The sequence below is a fragment of the Rhipicephalus microplus genome, chromosome 1, assembly GCF_043290135.1.
Source record: "Rhipicephalus microplus isolate Deutch F79 chromosome 1, USDA_Rmic, whole genome shotgun sequence".
Classification (NCBI taxonomy): Eukaryota; Metazoa; Arthropoda; class Arachnida; order Ixodida; family Ixodidae; genus Rhipicephalus; species Rhipicephalus microplus.
This window is the reverse complement of record NC_134700.1, coordinates 199,587,326-199,609,325: the sequence shown is the minus strand read 5'-3', so window position 1 is coordinate 199,609,325 and position 22,000 is coordinate 199,587,326. Positions and strand designations below refer to the sequence as shown.

General features: G+C 46.0%; 1 protein-coding gene across 1 annotated transcript in view; it reads right to left on the bottom strand.

Annotated features, from left to right (window-relative positions):
- The window catches only part of LOC119167176 (sodium channel protein 1 brain), an 83,854-nt gene that overhangs the window by 9,546 nt on the left and 52,308 nt on the right, over positions 1-22,000 (bottom strand). Inside the window, exons 24-26 of the mRNA XM_075868014.1 lie at positions 21,619-21,845; positions 7,431-7,686; positions 4,401-4,605 (exon numbers count right to left, since the gene is read on the bottom strand). Of these exons, the coding sequence (XP_075724129.1) occupies positions 4,401-4,605; positions 7,431-7,686; positions 21,619-21,845 (688 nt within the window). The remainder of the gene's footprint in view (positions 1-4,400; positions 4,606-7,430; positions 7,687-21,618; positions 21,846-22,000) is intronic.

The window sequence follows — 22,000 nt, the reverse complement described above, 5'->3', positions numbered from 1 at the left end:
CAGCTCACTGCCTGTATCACTGTTATATATATTGTAAAATCTTGTTTCTGGACGACACTTGCTCACAATGGAACCTTCTTCCTTATATTTCCATTTCCCTTCTTGTCTTTCTGGTAAATATTATCTTCGTTGAATAAACCAAGTTTAGGCCTGCGCTCGTTTCTCTCCTCTCTTGTGCCCCGATAGTTTGCGTTCCCAATATTTCATTGTGTGCTCTTAGAGTTCCGTTTGATATTTTTCCTAAGAGCCCCTTCGTGGTGGTTTAGTGGTTAAGGTACTCGGCTGCTAACCCGTAGGTCGCGGGATTGAATCCGACTGCGACTGCGTTTCCGATGGAGGCGGAAATGTTGTAGGCCCGTGTGCTCAGATTTGCGTGCAGGTTAAAGAACCCCAGGTGGTCAAAATATCCGGAGCCCTCCACTATACAGCGTCTCTCATAATCATATGGTGGTTTTGGGATGTTAAACCCCACATATCATCCTTTTTTTTCCCTATGGTTCAAACTCAAAGCGTTTCGTTCATTGGTTTGCACAGAATTTGTCGCGTCGTATCATCGGAAGCCAACGTTGGTTGAAGCTTTATTGTAATATTCCAGAGGTTTGAAGTCGGGCCGTTTAATTCACTGATTTGCGCATGATTACTTGTGCCTAATCGGAACCCAGTTCGGCTTGTTGCCCAGATTTGAACTCGGGAATTTTTGTTCACTGAACTGACTCGCACACAGTTTGTCGTGCCGCGTCGGTACAAGCACATTTGGCTTATTACCCAGATTCGAACTCAAGAATTTTTACTCATTGGACTCATTTGCACACGTTTTGTCGTGCCGTGTCCGTAGAGGCCTGTTTGGCTTACTCCAGAGGTTTGAACTCGGGGATTTACATTACATTGAACAGAATCGCACACAAATGTTCTATGCCATGTCTACTTAAAATTCTTGTCGATTTGTTTTATTATATATTATTGTTTTGCTTACTGTACTATTGTTGTATTCTTTGCTTTCAAATTATGTTTCCAGATTACTTTTTTTCTTAATTTTGTGTTTCTAATATGTTCTTTTTGCTCATCATTTGCCTACCCTGCGTATTCAATCAATTCAATATTGATAAGAGCTCCCCCTGACAGTGGTTAATTTGGGACCCTCCTCCTGTGGCACTTAGGAACCATGTTACTTGCATATTCACGATGTTACAATATACTTCAAACTACCGGTAAACGTCACTGGACCATGCAGCCTTGCAAAATTTGTGGCTATCACGGGTGTAACACACCGTCAGACGTCGGGTCAACATATTGTCTTCCAGTGTGAAGCAGCGTGGATCTTTACTTGGTGTAGCTTGTTGTGTCAGCTGTTTGTACATACGACAGTTCCTCAGCTGAGCTTGGTTGTTAATCACCTTCTTTGCCTCAAGGATGTCATGGTTAAATTAAGCCATTTAGACTCATAATTATTGCGATGACTGCACTAGGCGATATGTTTTCACGACGAAGCTAAGATATTTGCGCATTGCTTAGAAAGTTAACAGGAATGTGAACACTGTCCTTCGTAATCTTCTACATGGTCTGCTCTTTCCTGCGCACATCTATCTTCCTTCGCCTTGACATATATTTTCAACCACGAACACAATGATGCGTATGTTTCTTTGTTCGTAGGTACTTGACATGACTACAGGTTATACTTAGGTAATAAAACCACTTTCACTCTGAGTTAACTAATTTATACCTATATCTAGACAAGATCAGATATGGTGGTAGACTGTATGAAGGCTGACTTGCTGGGATTGGTAGAAATGCGCACAGATAAACGATCAACACACGGAGATGGCAGCATCGATGGCAACTTTCTTCTAGAAAGTAGTCCACAAAGGCCTGGCATCCCTATTTCTGTTCGTGTCGTCCGTTGCTCGTACTGAACATGTTGCAGGCAGCGTCTGCGAACTAACAAATATGGACTATGCATAATCCGCCAGGGGTCAGTGACAGACGTAATGAGAGCTTAAAGGGCTAATAATAAATCAAAATGTGTCGCCCTTTCCCTTGCACGCGGTTTAATCTCTCACGCAAGCTATATGAGTCCGTAGTTTTCATTTTTAAGAAGCGGCGCATTTGAAATACTTGCTCTCATGTCATATTTCAAATTTTCAGCAACACTATGAACGCGTAGCGTTAGGTTGCCCGTAAACACGTTACTACATTTTGCGAGATAACAGACCGCGAAATGGCTGACCAGCAGCCTTTCTGGTAGTGATATACAGTGGCGCAAGAAATGACCGTAAAACGTTGATATTGAGTACGATAACTTCAGAGAGGTTGCACAATGTCTATTGGTGCTTGGCAGCTATATTGCCGTTGAACGTAGATGCATCAATTGCATCAATTAGATGCCGTTGAACGTAGACGCTTGGTGGCGAGGCTCCAGCCCGACGACTATCGTCCATTATGAATGATTCAAATTGCGGTAAGTGTTGTAGTTAACAGTGAGGGCGTGATCGGAGCGGTGTGACAGCCAGAAAAGCATCACTGATACGACGCAGAACTTGAGCTAAGATTGTCATTGCCGAGTTATTAGACGCCATGGTTGGACTAGATGGAAGCGCAGTGAGCGTCGTGCCTATCCTGTAGGTCGGACGTGATCTTTCTCGGAGCGAGTGTAAGTGGGAAGCGCGGTGTTACCGCCAGGTGAGGCAGGCGCGCCGTAGAGATATTTTTGTAATGTATGAATGCTATGAACAAGGAAAACGCTTGGGCCGAGGTCACCAACTCGCAATGTTTTAAGCGTTGACAACATTTAACTCCTATTGAAAACGGTCCCGATGGCATCACGTAGCAGCGACACCTTGCAGGAGCTAATCACGGAGGTCAAGGTGATGACACACTACTTCACTTTACCCATCCTAGAGGGCGACACCAACTTGCTGACTTACAGCACTGTGAGAGGAAATGAAGTGTGGGATACAAAAGGCTCGTTTGTCATGAATCAGGTGTGAGTGACTATGACGTAAGCAATAAAGAGAAATAATGTGTCCGTGGCGTAGTGTATAGCGTGCTCGACATCTTTAGTCGTGGACCGAGCGGTCATGGGTTAAACGCCCGCTGACGGAACTTTTTTTTTCTTCGTTATCTGTTTTCGAGATTTTTTAGATGTCATTTACGCGACAGAAACACGTCCCTTAAGTCTTGGTGGACTCCTGAATAAAAAACTCTTTTGTGTTAGAAATAAGGTACAAAAGAAATCCTAGAGTGTTCCGTATGGAGCCCGAGGCTCCCGCTGGGAAGGTGATTGTGTCAACGACTGGGTTACACACTCATGCATGCAATGTATCCGAACCCCATCAATACTTTGTACAAGGAATAAGAACAATTGCAGCAACAGCCTCCACGACTCCACATCGCGAAGGCTGGTTAAATATAGGAGCTGCATGGTGGCATCACATTAGTAGGTATGGCCTGCATCGGTACAAACGAGCCCGTGCACATTTTCCTTTTGCTCTACCAACGAAACGCCTTCCACAAGACTTTTCTTTCTTTTTCTTTCTTTTTTCATTTTTTCTTAAAATTCTGACTAACGAGGAGAGAAGTCATATTGCATTGTTGACCATAGCATAGCGTGCTGCACTAGTGAATCACGTTTCCGGTTCACAAGAATGACTCGCTTGCTGGATTCCGTGCCGACCGGTTGTGCCCTCGTGATCTCCGGCGTCAGCGTAGCTCTGGCCGACTTGGCTCGCCCTACGTCACCTCCTGACGCCGACGACCTTTTACGACAGTGTAGCTCTGACCGACTGGACTTGCTCTACGCCATCTACTGACGCCGACAAGAGCTCTCGCAAGTGGTGCCCCGTGCTCGGACTCCTGTGACCGTGTTTCCATCTTTCCTATCTCTCCTATCCCCTCGGTTTGTTGTCGCTCTTTCTGGCTTACCACCTCACGTCTCTTCCTCTTTTCTACACCTTCACTCCTACCCTTTTTATCCCTCCTCACCCCCATCCCTTGTGAGCTACTGTTGAAGTGTCGCTCACTGAAGCAGACAGTTACGGGGCTCACTTTTCTCTTCCTTTCTCTTTTAAGAATCACCTTCTCTCTCTGGCAAGAATCCTAGACCAGAGTAAGCAAATTACTGTTCCTGAAACAACTTTTAGCAGTAAAGAATTTGAAAATGTGTAGGTGACATATCAATTGCGCTGTACAATGCAAAAATGAAAATTATTTGGCGCCTGGCCTGATAACTTCTTTCTTTAAAACTTCGCTAATTGGTCATTGTGACGGTGCGCCTGCGTCGCTTGTGAATATATAAATCAATGGATATTCATTTAATAAAATCAAATGCTAGTTGTGCATGTGTTTTGCATCCTTCCTGTTGCGCCGTCTCGTTGCGCTATCTACGATTATATTAAAGTATATACCTGTTCGTATCCGGCCAGCAATACGGCGACATAAGAGTTGAAGATGATGAAGTTGGAGATGAACAGGTAGGAGACGAGGTAGGCGACCGCCAGACCTTTGCCGGCCGGCAATAGCCACACGAGCACCTCGTTCCAAGCACTGGAAGTCGACAGCCGGAAGAGCAGCAGCAGTGCTCGCCAAAGCTGTCCGAAGTTCACCAGGCCACTGCGCCAGTTACCATCCTGTTCATGCTCCCAGCAGTCGTTCATGTTGATGTCCGTTCAAATATATTTACTATTTAAATTGCAATGATGGTAGTCCTTGGAGTCCACAACCACAAATAGAAAAAGTAGGAAGCCCTATTGGTTGTATATGAAATGTGTCGAGAATGCAGGCCGCGAACTACACGCTAATGCTTAACGTAAGATTAACTTGCTTAGCACTTACTGACAGGCTAGTTTATTGAACAATTGAACTTGACTATATCAAGTTCGCGTAAATCAAATTATCTTTTATATCGAATTGTGTTATCACATGACAAGGCTTTAATGTCAATTCAAAGAGAAATCTACGGCTACATCGAACAAAAAAAAAAATTGGCCCCGTATTTTCATGTTAATCTGCAGATGTCGTCGAAAGACGATAGTCTTGCGTGTGGAGAGAGTGAACAAACATTTATTTGATGTTCTGCGCAAGAAAATCGGTGAATGGTATTCTGGAGGCGCTGCGTTAGAGTGCCTCGAGCGTGTAGCGGAGGCGAACGAGCGCATCAAGCATGTCACACGTGAGACATGAGCGCCATCTGGCAGTTTTTTTTTTTTTTTTGGGGGGGGGGGGGGAGAAATGAAGCACGTGGCCTTGAGACTGGTGTGCACGCCCGTCTCAAAGGTGATAAGGTCTAGAACGCAAGACGACGGGTAGGCACCACCACCACCTCGTCTTAGCAAAGCGTTGGAAACACTAGTCTTTTCGTGCAAGCGTCGCATGGTCAGCGCAGCGTGATAACCGCTACGGTCCTTAAAAAATACTTATGTATGTCTTTTCTAGTAAAAGGCGCACATGAAGAATATATACGTGTTGTTATGGTGTCCCAGACATGCGCAATAATTGCTTTTTTAATTGACAATTGCCCAACTATGAACGCTATATCTTGAGCAAAATTGGTGGGCGCTGCGGATGGGGTTGACCGTTTAGATCCGTCAGCCGTTTATGTCGGCCGTTAAGAGTACCCGGTGCCGTTAAGAGTGGACAAACAGACAAATGAACAGAGAGACAGACAGACAGACAGACAGACAGACAGACAGACAGACAGACAGACAGACAGACAGACAGACAGACAGACAGACGGACCAAAATTTTTGCGTTGAAGGTCCCCAAGAAAGACTATCATGTTTAATAATCGGAGCACTTCCCATACCGAACATTGAACAGCGTGAAACGCCCTAAGAGGTTGGCTCTACCTCACGAGAAGGCACTTTCCCGCTGAAAGGGCTTTTTACACGCATTTAAGTGCGTAAACGATGTGTGTGTGTGTGTGTGTGTGTGTGTGTGTGTGTGTGTGTGTGTGTGTGTGTGTGTGTGTGTGTGTGTGTGTGTGTGTGTGTGTGTGTGCGCGTGTGTGTGTGTGTGTCGTGCGTGCGTGTGTGCGTGCGTGCGTGCGTGCGTGCGTGCGTGCCTGTTTTCACTAAACGTCGATTCGGAGCAGAAGTGTGGCCTCTCATTTTTATCGACTATTGGTGCGTGCTCACCAGATGATGTACGCTGCTGAGCATATATACTATCGACCTCTATCGTGACAGCCAGAGCTCGTTTCGTAAGCATAGAGAGAGATGGAAAGAAAGAACTCTTTATTGAAATTCAGAGAACTTATCCGGCATATGCAAATCGCCTACCTGCTACTCCTCGTGGGGGAGGAAATAGAAAGCCGGGACAGTGAGAGAAGAAAAAAATTACAAAACGTTGAGATGTACTTTAAATACAATAAAGAAACAATTGCCCGGATTCCCGTTTATTGGATAAGGACGTGCGCACACAATCAATAGCGCTGCATAAAATACGAACACGGTAGTAAAGCTTGAAGAAAAACGAGGCTATCGGATTCACTTTCACCCCACCTCCAATCACGTGGGCCGCGTACTTTGGGACAATACATGGTTCGTCGTCGATGGGTTCATCACGAACGCCCATCTCGGCTACAGAGCGTGGCGCACGTCACTTGCTGTGTATCGTTGCGAAACCGTCTAGCCAAAGCAATCACAGCATGTAAGGAAAAAACCCCGGACAGGAAGCTCTATCTTGTCCTCAAAGTTTCCAGCATACACTGTGTTTTGTCCCACTAAACTATTTCACTCAGATCAAAGGCTGGGTCCAAGCTGGCTGGTATAGAGCAACAGCATGGTGCATCAAGATGCATTAAGATGCATCAATGACTCAGTAACCAACGCTACACGAGGTGTAATTGCTCATCATAAAGCGCACGGAACACACTTCGCGTGGCACCTTCATCTTTTAGCGTAAATACATATATTCGGCCCGTCTATACGTATGCAAGGCGACGATATAAAAAGAAATTATGGCAAGCCTGAACGGGAAGGGCTGGGATGAGTGGCCCAGCCCTTTTTCATCTACTATATTCTTTTCTCCTACTATATTTCTTTTTGCCTTGCCGTCTGTTTTTTCTATCTCTTTTTTCGTGTCAGCTTCGTCTCCTTCTTTCACCAACTTTCTCTCTCTTTCTCTGACTTTCTATCTTGCTTTTTACCTCTTTTCCTTTCTGATTATTTCTTTGTTTCTCTTCCTCTCTCTTTCTCTTTGTTTTCTTTCTAGTCTTGATACTTCAATTTTTTTTTCACTCTGTTTCTCTCACTCTCGTTCACGTGCACCCCTTAGCCGAGCAGAGTTTCGGCTTAACGGTCGACACCTTCTGTAGTTCCTGTGGCACACACCCACCTGTGGTGTTCTACGCACTCGGCTACGCCGTTAGAAAGTTGTCTGAGTAGCCCATCCCGTTGTTGTTGGTTCACGTTGACCCTAAATGCGCGTTCGGGCACCTGAAGCTGTCGTCGGAGCGCAGATTTCCGAACAGCGAGACTCCGAGGACGCCGTAGACGAACATGACGAGAAATAGAAGCAGGGCGATGTTGATGAAGGCGGGCACAGAGGCTGCGAAAATGAGCACAAGCTGGCGCACGCCTCTCACCGACACCAGACTGCGGAAGACGCGCAGAATGGCCAGCGTGCGCAGGCCTCGAAGCAGGACCCACTCGGGACGGGACTGGGACACGCCGGACAGAAGGACGACGTCACCTGCGCACAATGAATCCAGTTTCAAAAGGACTTGTTTTTTGGGCTAGTTAGTGCATACTTGGTGCAGAAGACTGAGGCGCAAAAACATATCGTGAAGCAGGAAGAGCAGAAGAGAAGACAGAACAGCGCCTGTTCTGTCTTCAAATGGATCCAGTGTTTATCCGAAACTCCTTCCTAATTCATTAACCTAATTCCAGACCAGTCGGAAGCAGCATATGTCAACCTAGAACTTACGAGATAGGCTACAGCTGGTGGTTCCTGCTGCTGGACGTTTGGACTAAGGATTCCACTCATTGGCAGGTGAAGAACTGAAACCACCGTTCCCTACTTCATACTTGATTGGCTAACCATCGAGGCAGTTAAAGTTTAAAGTCAGCACTATTGTTTTGTGTATTAGTCCAAGCCGACAAACCACGACGACGACGACGCCGCTGCTTCTGCTTCTACTACAACTGTCTGTGCTACTACCAATAGTACTTGTACTATTTCTAATGCTACTGCTAGTACTACTACCGATACTACCACTAACACTACTACCACTGACCATTTAGTACCCTATACCAACTACTGTCTCTACTATATTGCTACTTCCCGTTGCACTTGGCGATAGAACTATAGAAACACGCTCAATCCCCCTCCACCCAAATCTCATGCTTAGCTGGTTTTAATCACATATTGTGGTTGGTTACTTCCACGTAAGATGGTACTGCGATATTTTTCTTTTTTTTTTGCCGCGCAACAGAGACGAGAAACAAGTGGCCTAACAGCCTAACAAATCGGGAACGTTATGACCACTCACACTTCCATCTCAACGCACATTTTCCTCGCACTCTTTCTAAAACATTAAGAGAGCTCGGTTATGTCATGAACCATTTGCTTGACGTCTCCTTGGTGAACACCTTTCATAATTGTTCAGTCGAGTGCTGGTGTGTCAACAAATAAAGTGCGAAGCGAGTTCTTTGGGCATGTTTGTCGTGGTCAAACACTTCTACCGCGTTTGTTAACAAGCGCCAACATTCGAAACAATGGACTGATGCATCGCGCCGCGAACGCTGTCAGCAAGCAGGTCACGCAATCATGCCTCAGAGAGTTCCCCATTTCCGGCGTGCAGCACGTCCCCACGCAAGTGTCCTCCCTTCGTACTGTGATCAATTTCTTTTTAAAGAAAAACAAATCTTCAAAGAGACACGTTGCTACATTGTCCTGGCTTTATTTTTTTTTTTCCGTACGGGCTTTCTGACCTTTCAAATATGCTTCCTACGACCCTCTCCAAAACCAAGGCACGTGAACAGAATTACGGTCTCGCACGACAGAAGGGTGCTACGGCATGCTACAAAAAGATCGGGGCAACGGTTCTGACTCTATGACGAGCACTTCACGGCACTCTCACACACATATTGGCTTATTAGACGAGAGTGCAGGGTAGAAGGGCGGTGTCTCTATCACTTGGGCTCCACCAAAAACTTCCAAGTGCGCAGTGGAGGGAGGTATCGCACTGTGAGCGCCTCAGAAGCTCGTAAAACACGGACCTCCCGGCCGAAATTGAACACAATGTGGTCCGTGACTCGGTGTTTGAGAAGAGCTCGCGTGTGTATAGCATAGTATCTTCGCGCTGAAAGATTGTGCTCACCAATAGCGGTCGCTGATCGAGATTGAAGGTTCGTTCTTTTCACGTAGCAAGGACGGAACTGCTTTCATAGAAAGCTTGGAACTCGACGAGTTTTTATCGACATGACATAGGAACGGAGAAATAATCTTTCCCGTCCACTGACACCAACTGATAGACAGCCCCTACTTCTTTTGCCACCCAGGAAGCATAAGCACCGAGTCTTGAGAAAGAAAAAAGTGAGGTCAATTGAAAGAACAGCGCATACTTTTCTATGGGAGAGTTAGTGAGATAAGAGAATTGGGTGAAGATTGAGAGTACTTTGAACTCTCGTGGGTAAGAGCGGCAAGAGTCACTCATGCACTAAATACTTACAAACTGCGTCAGCGTAACTGACACAAACGCTAAACGCAATTTTTACTCAGACCAAGAATAATACATTGTACGTTACTAAAAAAACTGTTCAACAATAAACACGTGTGTTTATAAAAAGTATTTAACGATTTACAGAACTTGACAATATATATATACCATGAGAGGAGAAGAAGGAAAAAAACTATTTATCCCAAGAGGGAAAGGTGTGGTGGTGGAATGTCAGAGGAGCCTCCCCAGCGTATGTCTCCGCTACCCTCTTGGCCCAATCCAAGATCTGGTCCTGGACCTCGGGCGCCGAGCTGCACGCAGCAGCCTCCCATTGCTCCTTACTATAATGTGCAGAGAATTGTGAGGTGGGTTTCGAGTACACCCCCACATGATATGGGATAGCATGAAGCCGTCCCAGATCCTTTGTGTTGCTTTGTCCCAAAAGAGTGGCTGCGATTGTGGTTAGATAAAGAGGTTAACGATTTAGAGCACTTGGTACTGTTCTATGGGAGAGCACAAAACCGTCCCATGGGCCACACAAATACTTAAACTCGGGTAATAATAGCGGCATCCAGTAGCATTTCTTGCCACAGTGAGCACCATACTCAATCAGCGAAAGCTATGTGGCTTCATTTAGTATCGCATAAAAGGCTTAAACACATCTATTCTTCTAACCTGCTTTTGTGCAAGTATTTACTGGAAGTTTGTGGCAATTGATAAATGAACGTGTGCAATAATTACCCTTTCGGTCATAGCCTCCGCCTTTTTACGAAACAGCATGGACAGCTGCAGACACCAGTTAGAAAAAAAATCGTTCATAAATGGCAGACTGGGAGGTAGCACGCGGGTGTATTGCCCGCACGCCTCTCCAGTCTGCCCATGGTTCAGAATTGACAGCCGAGGTTTGCGAATACTACAGCAACCATGACATCAACGTAAAAAGTAGTGACAGAGTATCTTCCAAGAAACTTGAAACATGCATACTATACGTCAGCAGAGCTACTGTGGATGCCCAACTAAAGCTGCATGTGCGTCTATGGGGGCATCTCAATGTGATCACTACATATACGGGATGAAGCAGACATCGGTCAGCGTCAAAATACGGCTATTGAGCGAGTTAACGATAAATATTCAAAATAACAAAGAAATAAAAATTTTAAAATGCCCGAGATTAAGAGAGGTGGACAGCCGGAAAGGTTTCGATTTCGTTGAGAGCTTGTGCACAGAGATTGTTCACATATCTGAACGAAGACGTGGGCATGTGTGTGCGGGCGTTCTGGCGAAAAAACTGACCCCGACATTTTTTTCTAACAAAGTTCTAATTATGTCGTGCTTAATTTATGAGTGATTGGGCTGGCAGTTGCGACTAAGCTTCAGCACGTGCGTAGTATGCGTTGCTGAAGGCAACACTTTTCCATGACATATCGTGACAGATCGTCACTGTGCATCTGATTCACGTCCACCACATATCGAGCGTGTGTTATTGAGTCCTTTACGTGTTTGCTATTCGCAACTAACTCGTGTGCCAACAAGGCTTACTTTTGTCTGAGTTCCTAAAACGACGAAGGCGCTGAACAACAGCTATGTGTCTTAGTCAAACGCGCCACAGAACAACGCGTTGGTTCGGGCTCTTTGGTAACCCATGAATATTATCTTCATAGCTCAGAACTTACGCAACGGGCAAAGATACGCTCAAGCTCCAACTTCTAAATGACGTTTAATAGCCGAGCTCCTAATAAGTTGCAGAGATTCGCACTACGCAACTGCCGTTTACGGGTGACGAACGACGACACAAAGTCTATACAAGAGAGAGCCGATCGACCATATACATTGACGGTCACTACACTACCGCCTCTGGGGGCCACTCGAGCACACGGGGAAGGACACCTGGTAGCCATCGTCTACCAATCGATCTCTTTAATGACAGCTGCCACTGGACGAACATAAATATCAGAGCAAGCGTTTGCTGCTTTAGGTGGCGTCCCCCTTCTCCCCTGCCCCTCACAGACCGCTCGAAGGACGCTACTGTCGCGGCTGGCAGGAAATAAAAGGCACACAGCGCTCGACGACCGCACTGATTGATGCTCCTTTCCCCGCACACTCTGCGCACACTGCCGCAAAAAAAAAAAACAAAAAAAAAACGCGACGGTGAGTACAGAAGAAACCCCGTCCAGCTGCCGCTTTCGAAAAGTGGGCGAAGGTCAGAGGGGACTACTAATTACAACAATTAAACTGCGACATCTTTTTCCCTTGTTGTGAAATCGACTGCCTTAAACATAATACTGAGGATCATGTGTTGTTCCCTATAAATTAGCAAAGAGACAAGTTCACCACCAATGTTTTTTTAACGCTGCGATTGTGCACTCCTTGGTATTGTTCACCTATATAATGCAGCACATATTTTTTGTATCCCAGTGTTATTAAGCATATATTGCATGCATTAGTGTGAATACTTAAGCAGGCTTGCTCTTTTTTATTACATATTGATTGAATGAGCCTGTTTCACAACATTGGAAATTTTAGTTTCGAATCGAAATGTATATACATGTATAAAATGAGTAACTTCCCATCAAAATCTGAATAATTGACAAGGTACGCGGAAAATTTTCCTTTTAACGTGTATCAACGGGAAATAGATTCTGTTCAGGAAAACCAGAGTCTCTCGAAATGTAGCGAATGCAAACAGCTATCCATGGAACTACATCAACTGCGTACGACTTTTGTAGCTAATTGTACATGAATAATAGATTTAACCGAGCCCATAGTCAGAAATACATGATAAAAAACTTGATAGCTGAAAAGGTCTGTTAATACTTTTTACCAATAATGTACTACAGTTAGCTTTCGTGTTAAAATCGTCAGAAACAAACTTCGTTGTTACGAAGACTGTCTGAGCAAGAGCATTTACACACACACAAAAAATGATAATCGCAGAACATTTTACCCCTAAGGCTTTGGTTATCGAGGTATTGTTGTTTACCATTTTATTTTATTTCTCTTACGCATCTCAATTCGGCTTGGCATTTATTTTTTACCGCTGCTTCATGATTGCTACTACCAACGTGGTATTTTGCACGTCATCCTAAAATGAACAGCTCAATTTGTAAAGAAGAGTACAGTTGAGAAACTACTGAGGCAAATTAAATGGGCTACCTGGAACAGCGAACTCAGCGCCGTGGTTGTTACCAGTTACTACAAGGAGGTAGGTCACCGCTGCCACTTTTTTCTTCTCACCCGTGGAATTAATAAGCAAAAAATATATCTCGGACAAACACGAACATTGCGGTAAGGTGCAAAATTTATATATACGAATGAGTGGCAAGCCATGTGAATACACATAATGAGCCCTGTTTAGATCAATTGTTGTCTCCACGTAGTAGCTGTGTTTCCACGGAGCTACTTGTGGTCGTGTTTCTGATCTCAGCTTGGTAGATTATGAAGTCGCCAACAACAGTACAGCTGTGCGCTTTCAGTGGATAGTAGGCGGAAGTATAAGCTGGCAATCTGCCAATCAGAATGCTGTCGTGTTCGCTTACAACGGCAACCGCCCACTGCTAAATGTCGATCGATTTTCATAAATCATGTGATATCGTTTACGAGAACAGCTACTGAGAAGTGTAGAACCGAGCGAGGTCTGTGAGACAGAAACTGGCGGGACGGGCTATAAATAGCCGCGCAATGTGCGTCAGCATGGGCGGTGTATAAACGCGCGTACCACAACGTTCGAAATTGAAATTATATCTCGAATTTGGCTTGCGCGGCCCGACTAAGTCGTAAAAATAGCCCGGTCTTAATTTGCTACTGTTATACTGTGGAGTAATACACGAACTTTATGTTCACTTTTTTTTTCTTTTTCTTCAAAGTATCGCCAGAAAATTTCCACGATTGTGGGTGTTGTTTTAACTTTTTGTCGTTTTGTTGCTTTCTTTCTTTCTTTATTTCTTTTCTTACGTAGAAAGAACGATAACAGCACTTCTAAAAGTAAGCTTGTAGGTGGTGATTTTAATATCAACAGAAACTCTGACGTGAAGATAGTTCTCCTTCTATTAATTGGTAATAATAAGCGAAACTACAGAAAAAAATAGCACATTCACACGCTTAAAAACTTTGTTTTTTACTTCCTTAAGAGTTTTTTTTTGCTTCGTGGGTAACGTCGCTATCTTCACGGCTATAAAAAAATTATTACACGAGACATAGAGCTCCGACTTCACGCACCATGAGAAAAAGGCGTCGTTAAAACTTCGTAATGCCTATAGCCACCTGGCGAGCGTACAAATAACCCGACGCGTTAATTTGGTAGAGATAGCTGCGAGAATCCTTGGATTGTACTTTTGGTACCTCATTTGTTTCTGTTATCATATAATTTTTACAAGTAATAAAAAGACGACATAAACGATTCGACCTGGCCCGTTTAAACGCTTGTGTGTTAACCATGAAATAAAACATCCCTTTTACGCTAATAAATATTGCCGCGTTCCATTTCCCAAGTTTTTGTTATCGTCCCAAAACACCACACGATTCTCAGCGCAAACCGCGCTTGCAGTTTCGTGTTCCACCCCCTCCCCCTCCCCCACACCCTCTCCCGCTATGTTCCACCCCCTCCCCCACTTTCTTTTTCTTTAGCTTAGCGCGTTAAGTTGCGCTGACGTTGAGCTTTAGCTCAATATCAATGTCTGTTCCTGCGACTATCGGTGCCTAAAGCCATGACGTCACAAAACAGATTTCTCGCCTCATAAAATACCCGCTTAACCGCCACGGCTACGTTTTGCGCATGATCGATAGTTTGTGTTAAGTAAGAGTGGAATGGCAGAGAAACTTGGGATAGCTGGTGGTTCATAATTAAGTAGGCAAAAACAGCACTTAAAATGGACGAGGGCAGATGAAGACACAACACAGGCGCTGATTTGGTTGTGCGTTTAGTTGTGTCTTCACCTGTCCTCGTTTATTTTGAGCGCTGTCTTAGGGGCGAAGCTTCTTAAAGCGGCACCCGGCCCTGCCGCGGTGGTCTAGTGGCTAAGGTACTCGGCTGCTGACCCGCATGTCGTGGGTTCGAATCCCGGCTGCGGCGGCTGCATTTCCGATGGAGGCGGAAATGTTGTAGGCCCGTGTACTCAGATTTGGCTGCACGTTAAAGAACCCCAGGTGGTCGAAATTTCCGGAGCCCTCCACTACGGCGTCTCTCATAATCATATGGTGGTTTTGGGACGTTAAATCCCACATATCAATCAATCAAAGCGGCACCCGTTCGTCCCTCGTCGTATAGTACGTAGCATGTTTTACGCTTTGACCAGGAAGGTGGAGCCGGTGGGAGATTTCTCCTGTGCGTTGTTGAACAATAAAAAATTCGCAGCGTGCACGTTACCTAAAAGCCGAATTCTCTTGTCTCTCATTCCCCATTAGCAGCCAATGGCCTGTACATTGAGCATTATCTGGCAAGAAAGGGTTGCTACGTTATACTCGCTGGGCGTAACCTCCTTGGTTTTAGAAAGGTTTAGCGAGCGTTGGGCCGCAGTGCCATGAATAAAGTGAAACTCTGACGACGTGAAACTTTGATAACATGAACTCGAGGTGGTTAAACATGGGAAGTAGACACGAAGCGCATGCCGTAAGAAAGTGTGCGTGTGCCACCTTTTCTTTAGTCTTTGGAATGTCCGCTGGATGGCGGTGCTTCTATATGCGGAATATATTATGAAAAGATGCGAGATGGTGGTACTTGGAGTGTTGACTAGATGGACGAACGGACACACAGACAGATGCATGGACGGACGCATGGATGGTTGCACGGACGTATGGACGCATGGACGGACGCAGGGGCGGATGCATAGACGAACGCAGGGACGGACGCACGGACGGACGTGCGGACGCACGAACAGACGCATGCGGACGGGCGGATGGACGCATGGACGGTCACGCGGACGGACGCATGGACTGACGGAAGCAAGAACGAATGGACGGACGGAGGCTTCGCCCCACTCTCCATCATTCACCCCGTTGATATGCTGCCATTTTTTTCCTACCTAATAGTAAAATGAATAGAAGAGAAAGCAAACATGTTCACATTTTGAAATAGAGAAAGCGAAAGAAACAGAAAACGCTAGTTCCATGGCTTGATGGTGCATTTGGCGACGTTGACTTAACAAAAAAAAATATTACGAGCGCCTGAGTTATTGTGAGCAGCGATTCATGCTGCGACGACTATCATTATCTATATATGCTGGCGTAACCTGAATAATAGAAATAGTTGTTAGGGGTTTACGTCCAAGAGCCACGACATGATAATGACAAACGCAGGAACTGGGGTTCCAAAAATTTTGATGGTGCACCTAAATCTAAACACACGGGCCTTTATCGCAGTACCCGCATCTAAATGCGGCTGCCGCGTCTGGGATTCGATTCCACGACCTTTGGGCCAGCAGTCAACCACTTCAGCCACTAGACAACTCCGGCGGATGCAGAAACCTGAAGCGAAATTCGAGATAGCGTATCCTAGCACCGCTTCTTCGGCATAGTTTCCGTGCACTCACTGACTGCAACATTTCTCAACCGCCCCCTCCCACGCACGCACGCACAGGAGGAGGAGCGGGAAAAGGAGGAGGAGGAGGAGGAGGAGGAGGAGGAGGAGGAGGGCGGCCATTTGGATGTGCACGGCTGTCTCGCGGTTAAATTCACGTCAATCGCGTCGTGCCATAGTCCGCCTATGCGCCGATGTCACGCACGAAATGGGCGATTTCGCCGTCGTTGCAGCCCGATTTCCGGTCAAGCGGCCCCGCTCCCGACGACCATGAGTTGACGACGCCCTTTGTGCGCGGCTGTTCCGCCGATTGTTAAACATGCGCGCACGGGCCACCCAGGGCGTGTGCTCCGCATTTCGAGCATTTGAATCACCTCGAGCAACAAAGCCGACCGTCACTTTTGGCGCTCGCTTAACCGCAAACGTTTGCTTTAGCGTTCCCGGGAAACGCTCCCTGCACGCAACGCGAAGGATGCATAATGTAGCGCGAGAACAGCTATAACCGCCATTACGTTCGCAGATTCAACACGGAATGACGAAACGCCTCGTGATTATACGATCGCCGGTATAGTCTCAACTTCCACAACGCATATGCATAACTACTAATGGCGAAGTTTGGCTTTTCCTTCCCTCATAGGCACTCCTCTCTTTTTCCTTTTTTTTTGGGGGGGGGGGAGGGGGGATAAGGGGAAACCTACGCCTCTGTTGCTGAAGTACATACAAAGGTAACGTTGGGCATGATAAAAAAACGGGCGTATTTTAGGCCACTGTCTGGCACGTTACGATTGCCGCTTTTGACTGTTGACCCCAGATGTGGGCAGAAAACTTTGCAATGTAAAATTTTCTAGGAAGAAGCCTTTAGGATTGTGCGACAAGTGACTCGCAGTAAAGCAATCATAAATAAAATATAGATAACAATACTTGAAGGTTGCACTACGGCGTTTATAAAAATTGGTACGATATAAGGCCATTTCTGTTATGACGTGTAGTTCAGTGACGTAGCCAGGTTGGTGACACACCGGGCCCTGGCTCATGCCCTCCTCTTTCTGAATTTTTTTTTTTCGCCATGGCATACAGACCGAAAAATGACAAGCACCCCCCCCCCCCCCCCACTCCCGCTCATCCCCGAAAACATTTTTTGCCTACGCTCCTGGTGTAGTACAGAGCCGCAGCTTTGTAAGTTTCTTTACATATGTAAATATGACACATCGCTTCTTGAGTTCGAGCACTGTACAAAAATATCCATAAAAGGCACGTCTGACGATGCATGGTAGTGCCGTGAGATGTATGGCACGCAACCACGGTGGAATGGAAGGATGAAGAAGGAAAATCGTGCGACATAATTTAAGCTGAACCAGCCGAGAAAGGACACGCGATCGGTACGTCAGAGGGCGCGGAAGGTGTTGGCGTCCCCACCCTGAAGAGAGAGCTAGAAGCGATCGATAAGAAGAATGTTACTGCTTTACAATATTCCAAGAGTCAAACATTCCTTGTAGTACAGTGGCGTATACCCTGGAGATGGCCCGTTTGGCCCGAGCCAGTGTGCCAAAATACCATTAATCTGTCGTCGAAGACAGGGAACCAAATCACGTCCGCCTTGGTAGTAAAGTTGATACGGTGCTCGGCTGCAAAACCAAAAGTGGCGGGTTCGATCCCTGCCAGGGCGGTCGCGTTTTGATAGAGACGAAATGCTAAAGACCCGTATTCCGTGCGATTTCGGCGCAAAATGAACACCAGATAGTTGTGGTTTGCGGAGTCCTGCACTACGGTGCACGCCTCGCAATGGCACAACTTGGTTTCGGCACGCGAAAACCCTAGGAATTATCGAATTGAACCATCTCATTCAGCAAAGCACTCACGCATCCTCGCAATGAAGGCTCTTTTTATGAGCAAAGCTTCTTAGGCTCGCACAATGTCCGATGTCACCAGCGTCGTATACGTCCCCATCGGCCGCGTGCGTCTATACCATATATGGAGTGTTCATAGCGCGCATATGGATTAAAAAAAAAGTGACCATACTCTCTCCATACACCTGTCCGTCCACGCGTACGCTCGTCAATCCGTGCATCCGTCCGTCCATCCTTTATACCGATCGGTGACTTAAACGTTGCACAACATCACGGTTCTTAGGACCCAGCTTCGCTCTATCATCAGCATTCACTTCCTGGATTGGTTGCCAATTTTCTGCTTATAAGAAGAGGTGCTTGGGCGAGGTTGCAACGATCCACGATGGCACTTGGAAGCCCGAGTTACACAAGGATGGAGAGCTATACACTCACAGAATTTGAGGGATGTATGGAAAAAAACCGAGCAACTGTATTACTCGCCCCAGAGTTCTTTACCTCCAAGGGCGAGTATAGGCAGAGTTGGCCACGGAACTTGCGCTTTCCTTGAAGGCAGGGTAAAAGTGAGTGCCAACGCTACTCGGGTGGAGTTCCCAATCTACGCAACTCTCACGCCAATGAGGCGCGAATCGGGTCTGGCACTACGTCCTTGTGGAGGGAGTAAAATCTAGCGACTGCTTATCATTACCGACGCCACAGATCAATATAACTGTCTCGTAACAATACGCCTCAGAGCGTAGACGCCCCAGATGTACGTCTAGTGCGTCAAGTTAATAGGGTAAATTTCAGTGATAACAGAAGTCTGGTTTTGTCACTGTGAAGGTTTCGTTTCCGGAATGCCAATAGCAAAACCTTCGAAGCAAGGAACCACGGCCACTTATAACGCATTCCTAAGGATTAGTTTACGGCCCAGACTAATTGCCACTAGAGTAATGTCGAGGCTAGAGACATTAGTTTAAAAAAAGTTCTTAAAACCTTTTCTTGAAGCGCACTAAAAAACGGACGCACAGAAGAAGCTGACAAGGACAGCGCTTGCAAGCGCTGTCCTTGTCAGCCTCTTCCGTCCGTCCTTGTCAGCCTTTGTCCGGCCGTTTTTTAGTGCACTTCAACAAAATTTTCAATTATGAACGTAATCCAACTGGCCCAACTTGCCATCTTTCTGCTTAAAAAAAACTTCAACCGCCGAAATTCGAACTCGCCACCTCCATCTAACCAGACGAGTACTCTATAGAGCGCTCGTATTGTCTAGATTATACTGCTTGTTTCGTGCTTCCGAATACCATCATGTGCCCTTTCCTGTAGCTGAGTGCGAGAATCATGTGGATACGCATAAACACAAACAAACCGCAATGCCATAACAGACGACGTCGCCGTCCGTTGAACTTGACCCGATTCCTGCGCGGGCCGCCGAGCGGGCAGCTGGTTTGCCTACAGGGCGTGCCGCACAAGCGGGCGCGGGGTGGATAGAGAGGCGCTAATAACGGACCAGCAAAATGTGACACGTCCTTTCGCGTATGCCGTTTTACTTTCGCTCATTGAGTAGACGTGATCGCTCTCAGAAATTGCTAAACGCACGTCGCGACGTGACCCGGATGTAATGACGGACTCTCCTCTTATCTGGAAGATGGAGCCCTTCGGTCGCTGCGACTACTTTATTATGGCTGCCGCCCTCCATAAATATGAACGATCGGGTTACAAGGACGAAAATTCGAAAGACGCGAAGCTCGAAGGCCGTCAGCCCGCCCCTGTTTGACGTCATGCAATCAGAGCACATTATCGGCTTCTATAAGGCCCGGCTGTCTTTACTTTAAAATGTATTAGTGTGTGGGCCTGTGAGTGCGTGCGTGCCCACCTGGCTCGATGCGTGAGAACGGTGTTTCGAATACGTTTTAAGGCTACAGTACCACGCTACTGTCGGGCTATTTCAAAATATGATTGTTACGTTGAAGTTAGCGTACGAGTGCATACGCGGGGGAGTTGAGATATTGCCGAGGTTTGGTTCACCGCACTACAAATATTAAATTAAAAAGGACATTTTTAGAAACCTTATTAAAATGCTCGTTCTTTTTTTTGGCCGTACTCTCGGGGAAAAGGTCGTATGATCGATTTTAGGGTTAGCGTTTATTCAGCTAAATTTTTTATGGTTTTCTAACCACGGTTTTTTAAAGAGATACTTTTCCACTACTGTTTTTTTTTTCTTAAGGCATTTGTACATCGCATGTGGCCTGCCCAGGATGATGCGAAGACAGCTCCCTCTATGCATCCGCCAGATTTGATCTTTGTATCTTGTAAATGTAACTGGGCATAAATACAATGTTTGCTAGTAAATAAAGCTGCAAGTTCTACAAAGAAACAATCCGTACATAAAAAAAAATGTAGGATGCTTTAGACCAAGGTTGGCACGCATCGCTGTTAGAAGTGAAAAATTTAATTAACTGATGGGATAATACGTTCGCTTACTATTTACACCGATCCAAACGTGGTCGTTGCATGCGCTGCACCTTTCTTGTTACGTATGCAATTCTGCACTTCTCATTTCATTTACCTTTGTCACGCGAACGCTTCGTCCAAATTGTTTTCTGCCTCCTGTCTCTGCCTTTTTTATCTTCTGCTTCTTCCAGGTATTATTCACACAATCCCAAACGCAATACGTTACCAGGACTAACCATTTGAAACTTTCGTACGTTCAAGGAACCGTGCTCGACTGAACTGTTCACCTTTAAATTTACTTGACTCTGTATAGCATATTCGAGATCATGTATATCAATGTCGGTGCTGGCTGCTTGCGTTTGAGAGCGTCCTTTTTTCTCCTTCTCTTTGTCTGTCACTTAATGCTTTTCTCGATTATGCTGCTTTTTTTCGCCTATTATATATTAGAAAAAGTTGTTTAGTGTACATTTATAGCTACAGTAATGTATAAATAACTATAAAAATGCTGCAGTGTATCCGACGCATCATGCTGAAATCTATGTAAATGAAGCAAGGCCTCTTTGTACCATCATTTTTCACTTAATGTTCCGATGCGCAGTCTTCCTGGTTTTCTTCTAAACACTTTTTGTAACAAGGTACAATGTCCATGATGTTGATGACCGCTTCTGCGAAATTCTCCAGAGACCTTTCCTATAGTTAGTCTGTAAATGGAAGCGAAGTGTAGAAGGGAAACAACACAGATTTGTAGTGGAAACCGGAAGTGAACGTAAGATCATAAGTGCGTACCTGAAATCTTGACTATAAGTGTGTAATAGAAGTTATAGGCATAAAAGCTGGACTAGGTACTGGTGGTGGCGTCGCCGAAGATTGGTTTACGGCACAGACTGATTGTCACTAGAGTAAGGTCCAGGCTAGAGACATTAGTTTTAAAAAAGTGCTTAAAAAAACTTCACGCACTGAAATTCGAACTTGCCACCTCCATCTAACCAGACGAGTACTCTATATACAGCGCTCGTATTGTCTAGATTATCTTACTTGTTTCGTGCTTCTGAGTACCATCATGTACCCTCAGTATCATCATGTACAACAGCTCAGCTACGATCACAAAAGCCCGGGGAGGAGTTGCGCAAGAGAAGCGTCGCTTTAAATTGCGAGATCGAGGAATACGAGCCACTCACCGAGCAGGGACAGGGCCAGCGCGCACAACTCGAACTGGTTCCATTTGACGGCGAAGAAGGCGGTGCCAGTGGCGGCGGCGCGCAGCAGAAGCTCTCCGGCGTGTCCCACCAGGAAGACGAGGTGTGCGCGACCCAGCGCCGCCCGCTGCCGCCCGTTCCACTCGTAGCGCTCCGAGGCCAGCAGCATGCCATTCAGCAGGGCAAGCACCGCAGACGCCACCGCCAGCCTGCGCCCACGTGAACCTGACAGTAAGCGGGGCCGATAGATTGATTGTTTGATTGATTGACGACAACACCGGACATAACAGTTTCCCTGCTTGCTAGCGAGATTTACGCTTCTCGGTGTAGCAGACGTGTCTTGTAACGCACATGCAACTTGCCT